The following is a 17,064-nucleotide window of genomic DNA, read 5'->3' as shown; positions in this document are numbered from 1 at the left end:
TTCAGTGATTCCACCAAAGTTTGATTTCTTTGCTGATGACTGACATACGACTGTGCTGCAGCTCCATGCTGTGTCCGGCCTCCTGCCTGCCGCTCCTCAGGGAGCTGGCTCAGTGGCGCTGCCTGCTGGGCTGGAGTCGCCATCACGGGGTAACGTCCAGCAGCGCTGGCGTGGCACTGACGGCCGCCGCCCATCACACGCAGGGGTCAGAGGTCAGGGACGGACCGCAACAACCGGTCGGACGCACCGAACTTCTTCTGGGCAGCCAGGTGAGTCCTGGGACTCGAACCAGCAGCCTCCATTCAGTGACGGTGAGATCAAAACCTGACGGGATGTTTCACGGTGTCAGACTGTCAAGTGTTGGTGTTTACAATTGTTGTCTGTTTGTTGTTGTATTCACTGTGTAGGTTCCACTGTTTGTGTACGTATTGTGTATTTCTTGTTGTTGACTGTTGTTTGTACCTCCTCCTCCTCCTTCTCCTCCTCCTCCTCCTCCTCCTCCTCCTCCGCAGTGCTCGTCGGCCTGCTTGCTGTCGCGGCACCACAGTGAGACGACGGGCGACGAGGCGTGCGAGTCTCGGCCGTACACGTGTCCGTGTCCCGGCGCGGCCTGTCAGTGGCGCGGCGGTCTGGAGGCCGTCACGCCGCACCTGAGGCACGCGCACAAGTCCATCGCCACGCTGCAGGTGAGCGCTGAAAAACTGCTGTTCATGACTACATTTAGAGTGAAAAGATCCTTTTGTGTCTTTGTTTCAGAAAGGTTCTGGGTTTACACGAGCAACGTTTTGAAAACGATATCCGTTTGGATGGAAATGACAAGAAATGCTGAAGATGACGTAGTTAGCATGTCAGGCTACAGGTCGATGCTCTTGGGCGTTTTTGTAATGAAAATGCAATACGCGACAAACATCAGCTCGTACACAGACATTCGTATGGAAGAGGCGACGACGTTTTCGAAAAGTTGCATTTCCCTCCCTTTCTACAGAGACGCAGCTTTTTCAAAATAATTTGGGGAGTGCTTTTGATAACATGCTTTTCCTCCCGTTTCCACTCACTGTGTGTGTGTGTGTGTGTGTGTGTGTGTGTGTGTGTGTGTGTGTGTGTGTGTGTGTGTGTGTGTGTGTGTGTGTGTGTGTGTGTGTGTGTGTGTGTGTGTGTGTGTGTGTGTGCAGGGCGAGGACGTGGTGTTCCTGGCCTCCAACATCGGGCTGTGTGGTGCAGTGGACTGGGTGATGCTGCAGTCGTGCTTCAGCGAGAACTTCCTGCTGGTCCTGGAGAAGCAGCAGCACCTCCAGGGTCACCAGCAGTTCTTCGCCGTCGTCCTCCTCGTCGGGACGCCGCGGCAGGCCGACGCCTTCGCCTACCGCCTGCAGCTCAACGGCCGCCGCCGCCGCCGCCTCACGTGGGAGGCGGCGCCGCGCTCCATCCACGACGGCGGCGTGGCCGCCGCCATCGTCGACGGCGACTGCCTGGCGTTCGACTCCACCGTCGCCCAGCTGTTCGCCGACGACGGGAACCTGGGCATCAGCGTCACCATCTCCATGTGCTGAGCGCCGCGGCGGCCGCCATGACGGCGTGGAGTCAAACTCGGGGGGGGGGGACGCTCACATGTTTGTGCGCAGGAGGAAGAGGAGCGACCAGGCTCCTCCTCACTGCTCCTCCTCACTGCTCCTCCTCGAAACTCAGAGACAAAAACGAAAACCTCCTGCAGCGACCAGAGCCTTAGTTTTCTATCTGCCACTCTTCTTCTCCTTCTGTCTCTCCTCCCTCCCTCCCTCCCTCCCTCCCTCCTCTGCTCCTCCTGGTGCTCAGACCTCTTCAGGGAAAACTGGAATGAGTTTTTAGCACACGAACATCTGTGCTTTGATTTATAAACATTGAAAAACCACAACAACAATTTGTCACCTCTGACCTCTGAGCAGCTTTCCTGCATCGCGACAACAACAAAGTTCAGGAAAATACTTCAGGCACTTTTCTTTTCCCCTTTAGTTTGACACTAGTTTCAGATTTTATTTTATTTTTATTTCCTCTATTACAATTTAGAGTTCAGGGAAATTAAAAGCTGAAGGGATGCAGGAATAAAAACACATGCAGGTAAATGTTAAGAAATCTGAAATCCACTCACTTCATCATGATTCAGTTTATGTTACTGAGTCAGCTGTTTTTTTTTTCTATTTAAGCCCCACAAACTACAGAATTGTGTTAAACCCTTTTTTTTTTTACACATTTCAAGTGAAAACGCATCATTTTTGCATTTTCGTTGAAGAGAATATTTTCATTTCCGCAGCAACCATTGTTCGTTTCCAAGGAAACGGCAAAGTCGACTGAAAAGTCGTAAAAGGACAACTTGTGGTCAAATGCATGAAAACACAGAGCAGCACTTTGAAGCTTTTTTCTACTAAATTTCTTTTATTACAAAACATAAACTGAACATTTCAGAGGTAAATATGAGGCTGTAATGACGTCTTTTTACATTTTTACAGTTGAACTCATCGCGATGAATGATCTCCACCGTACAAAGCATACATTGAATGAAACTAGTTGCCATGGCAACAGAAGCAACCAATCAGTTTCGTGCTTTAAGTTGAACATTTTATATCAGCATGTCAAACGTAAAGATTCAAAATAAATGACCATGTTGGAATTTGTCCTTTTACTTCCTGTCTGTGTCTCATCCTCTGTCCTCTCACTTCCTGTCTTCCCTTCTTCTGTCTTCTCTGTCTCTATCTCTTCTTTTGTAGTCTCTGTCCCTCTCCCTCTCTCTCTCTGCATCTCGTCTTCTGTCCTCTTTTCTCTTCTCCTCTCTGTCTGCCTCTCTCCTCTCTCCCTCTCTCTCCATCTCCCTCTTCCTCTCTCCCTCCATCTCCCTCCTCCTCTCTCCCTCTCTGTCTGCCTCTCTCCTCTCTCCCTCTCTCTCCATCTCCCTCCTCCTCTCTCCCTCTCTGTCTGCCTCTCTCCTCCTCTCCCCCTCTCCCTCCATCTCCCTCCTCCTCTCTCCCTCTCTGTCTGCCTCTCTCCTCCTCTCTCCCTCTCTCTCCATCTCCCTCTTCCTCTCTCCCTCCATCTCCCTCCTCTCTCCCTCTCTGTCTGCCTCTCTCCTCCTATCTCCCTCTGCCTCCCTCTTTCTCTCCCCCTCTCTCTCGCTCCACCTCCTCCTCTCTTCCTCTCTGTCCGTTGGCCCCCTCCTCTCCTCCTCCCCACCCCTGGTTCTCTCTCCGTTCTGAGACGACGTCACCCTCCTGTAGTTGTCATAGGAGGCGTCCTCCTTCTCCTCCTTCACCCTGATGGCAGGAGGAGCAGCAGGAGGCGGCGAGGAGGAGGAGGAGGAGGAGGAATCTGCCCGGCTCTTCCTCTCCTTCTTTTTCTTCTTCTCCTTTTTCTTCTTCTTCTTCTTGTCTTTCTTGTCTGAAACAGGGAGCTCAGGTGAGAACAGTGAAACCCCCCAGCTGGTGTGACAGGAAACAGGAAGTGACCTCACCTTTCTTGGGCTTCTTGACCGGGACCTCGTACACCTCCTCTTCCTCCAGCGAGGACGAGGAGGCCTCGGGAGCGGCGGGAGCGCCAGGAGCGCAGCCGTCCTCCCTCAGACGCTTGGTCACATCATCGATCTCTTCGCCGTCTTTAGGGGGGCGGTAATCTTTGACGTGGTCGACGCGGAGAGTCCGACCTTTAATCTGAAGGATTAACAGAGCAGAGCACTTTCAGAATGTGTGTCCTATGTGACAGCGGCTGGAGATTTGTGTGTGTGTGTGTGTGTGTGTGTGTGTGTGTGTGTGTGTGTGTGTGTGTGTGTGTGTGTGTGTGTGTGTGTGTGTGTGTGTGTGTGTGTGTGTGTGTGTGTGTGTGTGTGTGTGTGTGTGTGTGTGTGTGTGACCTTGATTCCATTGAAGTTGTCCACGGCCAGCACGGTGCTCCTCTGGTCTTCGTAGCAGAGGAAACAGAAACCTTTGGACTTTCCGGTCTTCTTGTCTCGTACCAGGTTGATGTTGACGACCTCGCCGTACCTGAACAACATGTCACGTCAGTGTGTGGCGGTGATTGTCGTGGTTTCCATGACAACCACTTTATCGGTCGTTTACTTACTGAGAAAAGACGCAAATCACGTCACCTTCGGTCAGGTCGTACGGGAAGCCTCCTGCAGGAAGCACAACGTGTGACATGGAGTGAGTGAGCGCCCCCTGCTGGGTGGAGGATCTGTAAAGCTCACAGACTGAGTTTCTCACCGACAAAGATCCAGGCGCTGTCTCGGTACACGTTGTGCCAGGAGACGGACTCTTTGATGCCGAGGTCGGCCTCGCGCTCATTCAGCTCGTTGATCAACTTAACCTTCGTCAGCGGACTGTAAACAAACGGCTGTCAGACTCGCAGGAGAAAGCGAGGGTCCATCATGGACCACCATCGTCAATTTGAAAGACGGAGCCTTTTACTTTTAGATTTTAAATTTAGATTTCTTCATAGTTTGTGGGATTTAAAAAGATTTAGCGGTGTGATTTTCAATGTTAAATAAAATAGTGCTGCTTCTTCCCTGCATCCAATCCAAATGAAGAGGATACAGCCACTGGTGCCCCCCAGAGCACAGGAGGGGTATTACAGGAATATTACATTCTGCACCTTTACTTTCCTAAATTACATAGTGGACAAGTTTAATGAGACAAGTAGACAATGCAACGGTTTTTAAACCTCATGAAACACAAGTTAAATATTATAAAGATCTAGTATATGCTGAAGGATAAAGACTCTTGATTTCTTCTGAAATGTTTCTGTTCAGTTTAATTTCAGTAAATCGGCCACATGAAGAGAAATTATGCCCCACCATAACTGCTGATTCAAATTTACAAGTCTCGTAATACAAGTCTTGTATTAGTGACCTTCCTTCCTCGCCAGATGCTAAACAGAGTCGGTCACCAGTTACCAGGAAAACCAAAAAATCCAAAACACCGCCTGATAAAGGAAAATCATCGCAGCCTAATGACCTAGAAATATGGGTCGTTGTGTGTGCGTTTACACGGGTTCACACCGACCCCACGCGTCATGTGTGAATAAAAGCTTCGTGTTTGTAAGATGATGAATCAGGACGATGGTGGTCCTGTAAGTTCAGCCCCATAGCTTCCTGTTAGCATTAGCGAGGCGGTGCGTGTATGTTTGTGAATAATACGGAAAAGCCAGGTGGTCAAAACAGTTGAAATCAGCGACTCGAGATGAAGAGTGAAGTGTTATTGTGGAGAATTGTTCACTTACTTCATGATGCGCTACTGCTGCTACCATAAAGTGATAAACACCGGTGTAGTGCTACAATCTGCTTCCGGTGCTAACATCAACCTCTTCCGCCTCAGACACCGCCTGGCGTGTGACAGCTGTAACTGCGGCTACCGTGAAAAGACATACGTGCCAATATTTTTGACTGAATTTCTTTTTTTGAATTAATTTGAAAATGTATCGGCGAAATGATTGAATTGTATTTTTTCCAGACAGAAATCTTCTACTTTAATTACTGTTGATGAAATAATGGAACGTAGGTTTTACCCGCCGAAGCAGCAGGGGGCGCTGTGACGTCAACCTGCTAACACTGACTTTACCAACACTGCTGCGGCTTTAGCCAAGGAGCTAACGTGTTGAGAGATAGTTTATATGCACTTGTGGACTTAATTAAACGTTTTATTCTAATATGTTCACCGGTATGGGAGATTTGAATATATGCAGCTGTGATTGAAAATTCTTCATGTTTAAAATAAGCTGCGTTAAATAAGTTTAAGACACAATTAGCCGTGTTACTCAGTTAAACGCTGGCTGGCAGCTGTGCTGCAGCCGTTTTGATGACTTTTCATGGATTTAGGAGGAAATAAATAGAATCGCTTAACATTTATATTCCCCGTTAACTGTTAAGTTTCGTCGGGTAAGTAAAGCAGAAACAAATAACCACAGATTCATCAGATAATACTGTAAATATTGTAAATATTACTGCTACTGTGTGTATTTTTCCCTTATTTGGCTCTCCTGCACGTCCATGTGTAGATATATTAATATGCTAATCGTCTTCTATACACATGTTCTATTCTCTTGTGTGCCACTATCCTAGCTGTCTTTGTGCAATGTGGAGCTGCTGTGATGACTGCATTTCCACATGTGGGATATCAACTCTGATCTAATATAATCCATTTACTTAAAACAATGCGCCTCATTAAAGAAAACGACATCCACGGATGAAGGAGAAAAGCACATTAGTACTAACCTGATCTGATTGAAATGTTTTGAGATAGTCATTCATTGTTTTGATCTGTTTTGTTGTTTCTGTCTACAGGATGATCTCTCAGGTCTTCATTCTGTCCTCAAAGGGCGACCACCTCATTTATAAAGACTGTATCCTCTCTGATTGATCATTTTCACATTGACGCATTTTAAAGGTTCTTTGACTTTACAAACCTATGTATTTATCTCGATTTAACTATAAATAGCAACTGTCTGTTCACAAAAAAGTATATTTTTCTGATAAAGTGTTGTCACCAATATTTTCTTTCTCATTACATCAGGCAGGTTTCAGACAAAGTTTTAAAAAAAGTGTATGTATATCAGTTTTTGCATTAAATATATATAGATTTGTGATACTTGTGAGGGAAAATGCTACAGTGCCAACGTTTTAAAACCAACAACAAGTTTTGTTTTAATAGTCTGTGGGTGTTTTTTTTTTTTATTGACAATATACATATTCTGCGTGAAAGTGGACCTTGACCCCTTCCGTCAGTCCGCGGGGAGGCCAGTCGTGATGTGGTCGGTACCTTCTACGAGAAAGTCACTTCACTGAGTGGAGACCAGCCTCCAGTCGTCATGGTAACAGTCACAGAGCGTCTCATTGTGAAAATGCAGTCGGAGCAGATTTAAGCCGTTTTGAACTTTGTTTAGAGATCCAAGCTTCCTTCGATCCGACTCCTTGTTCAGCGTGGATATTTTGGGATTCTTTCCAAGTTAAAGCGTCACAAACTGGTGAAAACATGTGAAATGCATGAATGTATCCAAACTGTCGTCAGGAAATATTGAAAGACTTCAGATTTAAGTGCTTTCCCTGAAGAAAAGTGAAGTGAACCCTGAAAGTGACGAGTACTTACTGTTGCTGCGATTAACTGAGCAACAAGAGGTCCTTGAACGCATCGTCTGTGCTGCGTCTTGTCCCCACAGACGCACAAAGACCTTCACTTCGTCCATGTCAGACAGGGGGGGCTCTACTGGGTCGCTACGACGACGGCCGACTCCTCCCCTTTCACTATCATCGAGTTCCTCAACAGGTGTGTGCAGGTCCCTGAACGCCTCGTCTGTGTCTCACACACACACACTCACACACACACACACACACACACACACACACACACACACACACACACACACACACACACACACACACACACACACACTTTGTGAACAAGCCGTTGTGTTTACAGGTTTGCTGCTCTGGTCAAAGATTACTGCGGCAGTCTGTCTGAGAAGTCCGTCCACATGAACTTTGCCCTCATCTATGAGCTTCTGGACGAGGTGCTGGTAAGTGTCCTGTGCAGCTTGTGTCCAGTTGGGGGTCTATTTTCCACACCGACAGCGTTTTCATGACAGGGGGACCCTCGCTGACATTGCTGCCACTGAGCAGGAGGGTCTCCAGCAGCAGACGTAGCAGGGAGGCTCTCCTCTCCTCCGCTTCATGCTGTCTGAACTCCAGATCAGCGGTCCCCAACCTTTTTTGCACCACGGACCGGTTTAATGACCGGCCTTACAGTGTGGCGGATAAATAACAACAAAATATAATCAAACCACCAACACAAAAACTGTGGCATTTTGTAAATATAATAATAAATGTGAATCCACTGTGTACTTGTATGTCTTTCTACTTACTTTTATGTTATTCTTCTCTCTCCTCGCTGGACCTTTTCCCTTTTGCAAAGAAACTCTCCAAAGACCACTGGTTTTTTTTACTCATTTTGCTGCTCGTGGGTTTAATATCAGCACTAATTTATCGTGTGACCGACACATAGACGGATGTACCGGAGAGAATTCAGTCATTTTTCAAAATAAAAGATTGTTCAGACTCGGATAATAAATAAAACGGAAATTATGTAAGTTATTTATTCTTTCTGTGCAGCCTGGTATCAAACGATCCACGGCCCTGTGGGTTGGGGACCGCTGCTCTAGATTTCTACCACTCTGCTGACAATCTCTCTCTCTCTCTCTCTCTCTCTCTCTCTCTCTCTCTCTCTCTCTCTCTCTCTCTCTCTCTTTCTCTCTCAGGACTTTGGTTACATCCAGACGACCTCCTCTGATGTTTTGAAGAACTTCATTCAGACAGAAGCGGTGTCTCTCAGGCCGTTCAGCCTCTTTGACCTCAGTAACGTTGGACTGGTACACAAACACAAACGCACTTCATCAACAGACAAAACGCTGCCGTGACTGGACAGTAATCTGTTTGTTGTTGTTTACAGTTTGGAGCAGAGACCCAGCAGAGTAAAGTGGCTCCGAGCTCAGCGGCCACACGACCCATCCAGAGCAGCCGAGAGCAGGTACACACCTGTACAACCTATTAACACACCTGTACAACCTATTAACACACCTGTACAACCTATTAACACACCTGTACAAACTATTATCACACCTGTATATACCTGTACAACCTATTAACACACCTGTACAACCTATTATCACGCCTGTATACACCTGTACAACCTATTTACACACCTGTATACACCTGTACAACCTATTATCACACCTGTATATACCTGTACAACCTATTAACACACCTGTACAACCTATTATCACGCCTGTATACACTTGTACAACCTATTTACACACCTGTATACACCTGTACAACCTATTATCACGCCTGTATACACTTGTACAACCTATTTACACACCTGTATACACCTGTACAACCTATTTACACACCTGTATACACCTGTACAACCTATTAACACACCTGCATACACCTCTACAATCTATTAACACACCTGTACAACCTATTAACACACCTGTACAACCTATTAACACACCTATACTCACCTGTACAACCTATTAACACACCTGTACCTATTAACACACCTATACTCACCTGTACAACCTATTAACACACCTGTACCTATTAACACACCTATACTCACCTGTACAACCTATTAACACACCTATACTCACCTGTACAACCTATTAACACACCTGTACACACCTGTAAAACCTATTAACACACCTGTACACACCTGTACAACCTATTAACACACCTATACTCACCTGTACAACCTATTAACACACCTATACTCACCTGTACAACCTATTAACACACCTATACTCACCTGTACAACCTATTAACACACCTATACTCACCTGTACAACCTATTAACACACCTATACTCACCTGTACAACCTATTAGCACACCTGTATACACCTGTATACACCTGCACAACCTATTAACACACCTATACTCACCTGTACAACCTATTAGCACACCTGTATACACCTGTACAACCTATTAACACACCTGTATATACCTGTACAACCTATTAACACACCTCTATACACCTGTACAACCTATTAACACACCTGTATATACCTGTACAACCTATTAACACATCTGTATATACCTGTACAACCTATTAACACACCTCTATACACCTGTACAACCTATTAACACACCTGCATACACCTGTACAACCTATTAACACACCTCTATACACCTGTACAACCTATTAACACACCTGCATACACCTGTACAACCTATTAACACACCTGCATACACCTGTACAACCTATTAACACACCTATACTCACCTGTACAACCTATTAACACATCTGTATATACCTGTACAACCTATTAGCACACCTATATACACCTGTACAACCTATTAACACACCTGTATACACCTGTACAACCTATTAGCACACCTATACTCACCTGTACAACCTATTAGCACACCTGTATACACCTGTCCAACCCATTAACACACCTGGCAGACCCATTAACACACCTGTATGAACCATTAACCCTTTAGATGCTTGGCTTGACAGTACGAAATACTGGCATACAGTGGCAGTGAAAGATGGCGGCTATATTGGATTTATGTATTTTTTTAATCAAATGGAACTCTGACCATAAAAACATTTAATCTGTGTACACGACAATTGACCTTTAAGCCTATGAAATCACATTTTGAACATTTGAATTTGAACTTTGAACATACCCCCGCAGCAGAACAATTATTCTGTCATCTTTAAACTGAAACAATCTAAGCTTAGAACTGGTGACCATATCTGTTGGTTGCACTTCCTAACAAATCAGAGAAAACATCGGGTGACAAACGAGCCAACAGGCTCTTCGAATTGCCTCTAAACCCAACATGTACTTCTGTTCCTCTCAGGGAGGGAAGAGCGAGATATTCGTGGACGTGATCGAGAGGCTGTCGGTCGTCATCGGCTCCAATGTGAGTGATTTCTGTTGATTTCTGTGAGATGTTGGTGTGTTTTAGCAGGATGAGCGCGGGAAGTATGGCGGTGCATTGTGGGTAATGTGGGCTCCCGTGTGGACCTGCGTGTGTTTTCAGGGAGTCCTGATGAAGGCGGACGTGGAGGGAGAGATCAAAGTGAAGTGTTACATGCCGAACTGCTCCGGTGAGTCTCTAAACTACCACCCAGCCTTGTAGTTCCTCTCTACTGTCCCACTGACCAGAGAACACCAGAGCTGGCAGAGATCAGACTGAATATACTCTGTTACTGTACCCGAGTATTTCTGTGTGCTTTTCCTAGAGAAATGTCCTTAAAATCTGTTTTCTGACTCGGTTGAACTCATTTCTTTCCGTGTGTGTGTGTCTTCAGAGCTCAGGATTGGTCTGAACGAGGAGTTCAGTATCGGGAAGTCACAGCTCAGAGGTACGACGCTATACGTGCTACAATTATTTGAGAGTTTTGTTTCTAAGGCCAGCTCTTTTTAAAAGCAGCTTCCAGAAACCCCATATCAATAGCTTGACCAGTTCGTGCTCTAAGACCGACATTAATAAACAGAAGGCAACTTAAAACAAATCGTGTTGCATTTTCCGAGACTCATAAGTTATAGAAAGGCTGGACATTGGAAAAAGGGAAGAAAGTAAACTTCTCCATTGAACTACGTCCATATGAGGTAGTTCAACCATCAGTCAATGTTTGTTTTTCCTCTAGTATAAATAAGCAAGACTTTTTTTTCAAGAACATAACGGATCATATTGTTGATATATAGAAGAAAAAGGGTAGAATTAGCTTGACTTGGTGTGAGTGACAAATGTCTTCCCTGCCTTCTGATTGGCCGGCGCCGCAGGTTACGGAGCGGCGGTGCGCGTTGACGAGTGCAGCTTCCATCAGGCGGTGCGACTGGATGAGTTCGACAGCCATCGTATCCTGCGGCTGTGTCCGAGTCAGGGCGAGGTGCGTGCACACACACACACACACACACACACACACACACACACACACACACACACACACACACACACACACACACACACACACACACACACTTATATCTTTGTTGACTGATAGAAAGCCATCCTGAAACCAAGCCTCGTTATCTTCTTACTGCGGGGGAAAAAAAAAGTTTGATGCCCATCCAGTCCTCTGGGTGGCAACACTGAGGCTTTTTCAAGTGAAAATGGAAACGTTCGGTTACGTTTTGGGTGCCTGTTTACACAACAACGGTGTCCGTAGCCATGAAAAAGTTTTTGAAAACACTCCAACTCTGTCTCCATGGAAATAGAAAAATGCTACTTTTCTGAAACCCTGCAACTGTGTATGAGCAACACAGCCGTAGTTAATAGTGCTTCTGCACGTGCGCGAGTAACAATAAGAATAACATTTCCTCCGTCATGTCATGACTCTTTGTCCATATTCTCCTGCGACTTGGGAGTTTTATTTTGACAGTCACCATCATAACAATCCAACTTGGTCGTCTGTCCACTAGAATGTCCGTGTTCTCCCGTTGTTAATATTTCTAGCGTTTTGTTCTCTGCTGCATGTGTGTGTGTGTGTGTGTGTGGTTTCATTACAAAAACAACCAGCAAAAATGCAAAAATGTCGTGCACACAGGGCCTGAGTCTCCCGAGTTGCTTTATCTGTTGTTTGATTGAAGGCAGGCAGAGTGGCAAAGCGACTCGCTGCACCCCCTGCTGGTACAAAGTGGCACTCCACACTTTATAGGCCATTTTGAACTTTTTCACAGCTTTCACATCCCCCTCACAGCAAACAGTCATGCAGTACCAGCTCAGTGACGAGCTGCCCTCAGCGCCTCCTTTCCGCCTCTTCCCGGCGTTGGAGCGCGACGGAGGAGGAAGGTACAGGCCTCTGCTCACTCTGCTTGTTGTTGACTGCAGTTCTCCGGCTTCTCCACCAGGTGTCCCTCCGTCCTGCTTGCAACACGAGCTCCAGAGAGAGGCAGCGGATGTTTTTGTTTCTCAGTGTGGAGGGATGATGCAGTGCAGACGGCTGACCTCTGACTCGTTTTAAACACGGAGTCCTTCACAGTCTGAACTGTTATTTAATAAAATAAACATTTACGGCATTTAACTATTTATTTCTTGGAAACACCATGGCTCCGCCTGCATCCTGTGTTTATCCAATGTTCAGCAGTCCTCACACAGATTGTAATTTGAGCTTCATAGCGAGAACTTTCCTCTTAATCGGCTGTTTGATTGTGTTTGAACACATGTTGCGGAGGGTAGTTGTGTATTTCACTGTCAACTTGTGATGTTGTGTCTGCAGGCTGCTCATGTATCTGAAGCTTCGCTGTGATCTGCCACCAAAGAGGTCAGTGCAACACATCCACCTCACATCCAGCCATCAGCCAAAACATTCCGGGTGCTGCCGAAAGGTCCCTCCTTTCTATTTTCCTATACACCGTGGATGACGTCACGGGGTTAAGGGAAGGTGTTTGGAGCCTTCTTCAAGGAGTTAGTGAAAGGCGATCATGTTGTTGTAGCAGTCGGACCGCACTTTCACGAGGTGATGTAATAATCTAACGGCGGCGCAAGTTAGTGACGTCTGCCGTGGTGAAAAACTGCACATTTCCGAAAAAGAACTACAAAAAGTGCATTTCTACCACTTTCCCCTGTGGCTCTAACCACTGATAGAATGTAAAATATCACAAGGTTTGAATTGAAATCAAAGAAAATGAGGCTCCAGGTGAATAAATAACCAGTCAATCTGAGAAGAGGTTGCACAATAACTTTACTGTGTTTTACAATATCCGCATAATGTTCATAGTTGGGATCTCAGTTTTAGATTATTTCAAGTTGTTCAAGACACATTATTGCTTTGGTAACGTTACATGATCTGCGTTGAGTCATCCTGAGTTTCCCTAAACGCTCGAGTGAGCCGGTCCCTTTAAATGTTGTTCTGGCAAGCAATTGTGGGGCAACATGATCTGGTCTCCTTTGGTAAAGGAAGCATTGGTCTTTCCTCCACTAAAGGAGGTTATAAAGGAAGCATGGAGCCTCCTTTCCTTAGCTTGTAGAGAATTTGAACGTTCCTTATCATGGCCACCACTTAAACACGTCTGGAGGTTAAGGAAAAGTGGATAGGAAAGGAGATAGGAGGGACTATTCAGATGCACCCTCAGACTCCCTCTCTTTGTGTAGTGGTCTGTGTCCACCACCAGGGGGCCCTAATGGCACCCAGACGTCATCTTAAAGTGATCTGCTTTGAGGGATCAGGGCCTCTGCTCATAGATTGGTTTTCCAGTAGTTAATGAAGAGTTTAGGTATGTAATATACTCATTATGGATTGGATTTGGTGTGGTTATAGACCAGTTCTCATTGGTTTCTAAGAAATTTGAGACTGGTCACAAATCAGAAATGGTTTGAGGAAAATAGCCAGTTTGAGATGTTGTGTCCGGGGTCCAGAGGAGTCCAGGCAGCAAAGAGAGGAGGAGCAGGTGGGACTGCTCAGATTTGAACACACCAAAAACAAAGACGTCCGGTACAAAGTTTACAGGGGGGGGGGGGGGGGGGGGGGTTCTATTATTTAATTTCCTGGTGTATAAAGTCTGTCAGCTGCTCACAAAAACCTCCAAACAGCTGAAACATGAGGACACGGTGTGTTTGAAGCTGGAGCATGGGTGAAGTGGAGCGTGAAGCAGCTCAGCAGCAGCACTCTTGTTAATGAATACACTGAGGATTACCGAGGATGATGATGGCGCTTTGTTTTCTCAGTGCTGCCATCAATGTGAGCGCCACCGTCCCCGTCCCCAAAGGCTCCGTGAGGTGAGGCACTCCCAGTCAAATGTTCCCGTCGTCCCCCATGTAAATGTGTCCCCACCTCACTTTGAATGTCAGCGTGTTTGTCCGGCGCTCTGGACCTGACGCTGAGTCACCGGAGGCCGGCGGCGCTCGGCACATCACACACACACACACACACACACACACACACACACACACACACACACACACACACACACACACACACACACACACACACACACACACACACACACACACACACACACACACACACACACACACACACACACACACCAGGAGGAAGTGTCTCCTCCCGGCAAAGGGAAGTGCCGCTGCTTTGTTATGTAAAGTCATGGAAATGTTGGAGGGAGGAGCTCCGAGTTTATCAGGTTATATATACTAAAATGCAGCAGCAGGAAAGTTGTTTGTCACCGAGTTCAGCCAGATTCACTGTTCAACTCCCGAAGGCTCCTCCGCCATCAGATCCTCCAGCACCGTTCAGGCAAGACCAGGTGACCAAGCAGTCAACCGGCCAATAAACCAACGAACCAATCAACAAACCAACCAGTCAACCTCTTTACCAACCAACCAAACAGCTGACATATCAACCAACCAACCAACCAGCAGACTGACCAACACATAAACTAGGCGATCAACCAACCAACCAATCAACCTATTACCCAACAAACCAACCAACCAGCCAATCAACCTATTACCCAACAAACCAACCAACCAACCAACCAGCCAATCAACCTATTACCCAACAAACCAACCAACCAACCAACCAGCCAATCAACCTATTACCCAACAAACCAACCAACCAACCAACCAGCCAATCAACCTATTACCCAACAAACCAACCAATCAACTTATTACCCAACAAACCAACCAACCAGCCAATCAACCTATTACCCAACAAACCAACCAACCAACCAACCAACTAGCCAATCAACCTATTACCCAACAAACAAACCAACCAACCAACCTATTACCCAACAAACCAACCAACCAACCAACCAGCCAATCAACCTATTACCCAACAAACCAACCAACCAACCAACTAGCCAATCAACCTATTACCCAACAAACCAACCAACCAACCAACCAACCAGCCAGCCAATCAACCTATTATCCAACAAACTAACCAACCAACCAACCAGCTAGCCAATCAACCTATTACCCAACAAACCAACCAACCAACCAACTAGCCAACCAACCTATTACCCAACAAACCAACCAACCAACCAACAAATCAACCTATTACCCAACAAACCAACCAACCAACCAACCAAACGGCCGACCAATCAATAAACCAGTCAACCAACTACCCAACCAATATGCCAACTATTGAAGCAACCAGCCGACCGACTAATAGACCAATCAATAAACGAACCAGCCAACCCCAACTACCAACCTGAACGACAACCCGACGATTCCACCTTCCAAAGCTCAGACCAGCCAGCTGACCCTCCCCAACTGTAACATCACTGCATCAGTCGCTAGTTACTCTAACAACACTACTTTACTCATTAATTACCTCGACGAACTAGTTCCTATAGCCACGCTCCCTGTGTAACTGAGCCGTCTGCATGTTTGTAGTTTAGCACAGCTGACGCCGTCTTCCTGCCACTCAGTGACTCCACTTCATGTGTGAATGACTGTTGAGCAGCTGAGTGCAATGAGGAAGTCCCGGGTCGCTGGGAGGAACTTCACCAACACCAACGTGTGAAGATCCAAACTGACCACCTGAAACCAAGGCTGTGTGGGCGGAGTCAGAGTCGGGGTTAACCAATCACAAGACCGCGTTTCACTTCCTGGACCAAACTTCTGGTTCATCCTCGCTTACGTTCGTGTGTGTTAACGGTGTTTGTCTGATTGTTTGTGTTGATGGTGTGTATGTAGTTGTTGTTACTGATTGTGTTGATGTTGTTGTTGTTGTTGTTGTTGTTCAGCCTGTCTCAGGAGCTGAGCAGTCCTGATCAGAGCGCAGAGTTAAGGCCTCAGAGTCGAGCCGTGGTCTGGCAGATTCCTCGATTCACTGGAGGGTCGCAGCTCTCGGCGCTGTTCAAGGTGACCTTACACACACGCACACGCACACACACACACACACACACACACACACACACACACACACACACACACACACACACACACACACACACACACACACACACACACACACACACACACACACACACACACACACACACACACACACACACACACACACACACACACACACACACACACACACTAAGCCTCATCTCAGTAATGTGTTCTGCAGCGAGGCGTTTAAGCCTGTGAGGAGTTTGTTTGCAGCCGTCTGACCTGCAGCCCCTGTGAAACATCAGAAACACGTTTAAAGCAAAACAACACACTTTAACTCAAACACACACACACACACACACACACACCAGGTGAAGTGCTGACTCTGCACAGGGCTTTGACAGTCCAATGAATGTGTGTGAGGACAGATGCTGACCATCACTTCCTCCTTCCTGCAGCTGGAGGTGGCCGGGCTCAGCTCGGCCTCCATGTTGGAGGTGGGTCCGGTGGGTCTGAGCTTCGAGTTGCCCAAGTTCACGGCCACGGGGCTGCAGGTCCGCTTCCTGCGCATGTCTCCGGTTCAGCCCGGCCCGTCGCAGCGCTGGGTCCGATACGTCACGCACTCCGACTCGTACACGGTCCGGCTGTGAGCCGCCACAACCAGAGAGTCGGCGAGAAGCAACAGGAAGTCACCAGGAAGTCCTGCTGTCTCTGCTGTCGCTGCGCAGAAACGCATGAACCTGCAGCGCCGCGGTCACGGGTGTAAATAAACTCCGAATTTATCCTCATCAGCACTTTTCCT

The 17,064-nt window shown here is 46.7% G+C and overlaps 3 protein-coding genes across 4 annotated transcripts; 2 read left to right on the top strand and 1 right to left on the bottom strand.

Moving 5' to 3' along the window:
- Nucleotides 1–65: 65 nt before the first annotated feature.
- LOC308139161 (E3 ubiquitin-protein ligase Siah2-like) lies at nucleotides 66–1,550 on the top strand (the record flags this gene model as incomplete). The annotated part of the gene is made up of 3 exons (XM_080508506.1): nucleotides 66–269; nucleotides 513–686; nucleotides 1,173–1,550. The coding sequence occupies 3 exons, from the start codon at nucleotides 66–68 to the stop codon at nucleotides 1,548–1,550; spliced, it is 756 nt and encodes a 251-aa protein (XP_080364632.1).
- Nucleotides 1,551–1,808: 258 nt separating this feature from the next.
- Nucleotides 1,809–5,292, bottom strand: rbmx2 (RNA binding motif protein X-linked 2; the record flags this gene model as incomplete). The annotated part of the gene is made up of 8 exons (XM_080508504.1): nucleotides 5,239–5,292; nucleotides 4,224–4,339; nucleotides 4,084–4,135; nucleotides 3,875–4,004; nucleotides 3,479–3,674; nucleotides 3,092–3,405; nucleotides 1,906–1,927; nucleotides 1,809–1,816 (listed from the first exon to the last, which is right to left on the bottom strand). Exons 1-8 carry the CDS (start codon nucleotides 5,241–5,243, stop codon nucleotides 1,809–1,811), a joined length of 843 nt encoding a protein of 280 aa, XP_080364630.1. The 5' UTR covers nucleotides 5,244–5,292.
- Nucleotides 5,293–5,627: 335 nt separating this feature from the next.
- Nucleotides 5,628–17,027, top strand: ap4m1 (adaptor related protein complex 4 subunit mu 1). Of its 2 annotated transcripts, XM_080508236.1 has the most exons (16): nucleotides 5,628–5,893; nucleotides 6,299–6,357; nucleotides 6,740–6,825; nucleotides 7,171–7,277; nucleotides 7,431–7,527; nucleotides 8,266–8,376; nucleotides 8,457–8,534; nucleotides 10,377–10,439; nucleotides 10,560–10,626; nucleotides 10,831–10,884; nucleotides 11,306–11,412; nucleotides 12,223–12,314; nucleotides 12,742–12,786; nucleotides 14,190–14,240; nucleotides 16,169–16,286; nucleotides 16,721–17,027. In XM_080508236.1, exons 2-16 carry the CDS (start codon nucleotides 6,300–6,302, stop codon nucleotides 16,910–16,912), a joined length of 1,326 nt encoding a protein of 441 aa, XP_080364362.1. In that variant the 5' UTR covers nucleotides 5,628–5,893; nucleotide 6,299; the 3' UTR covers nucleotides 16,913–17,027. The 2 variants fall into 2 exon arrangements, with proteins under 2 accessions (XP_080364362.1, XP_080364363.1); XM_080508237.1 differs by lacking the exons at nucleotides 12,742–12,786; nucleotides 14,190–14,240; nucleotides 16,169–16,286; nucleotides 16,721–17,027 and having other exon boundaries at nucleotides 12,203–12,564.
- The last annotated feature ends 37 nt before the right edge of the window (nucleotides 17,028–17,064 follow it).

Source organism: Blennius ocellaris (assembly GCF_963422515.1).
Source record: "Blennius ocellaris genome assembly, chromosome: 14".
NCBI lineage: Eukaryota > Metazoa > Chordata > Actinopteri > Blenniiformes > Blenniidae > Blennius > Blennius ocellaris.
Note: the sequence above shows the minus strand (reverse complement) of the source record. Positions and strands in the feature narration are given on the sequence as shown.

Excerpts from the sequence above, each read along its gene's own strand:
- ap4m1 (XM_080508236.1), top strand. The coding sequence starts at position 6,300 with ATGATCTCTCAGGTCTTCATTCTGTCCTCAAAGGGCGACCACCTCATT. Across the intron at positions 6,358-6,739 it reads CCACCTCATTTATAAAGACT|TCCGCGGGGAGGCCAGTCGT; the intron begins GTATCCTCTCTG and ends CCCTTCCGTCAG. Across the intron at positions 14,241-16,168 it reads GTCCCCAAAGGCTCCGTGAG|CCTGTCTCAGGAGCTGAGCA; the intron begins GTGAGGCACTCC and ends GTTGTTGTTCAG.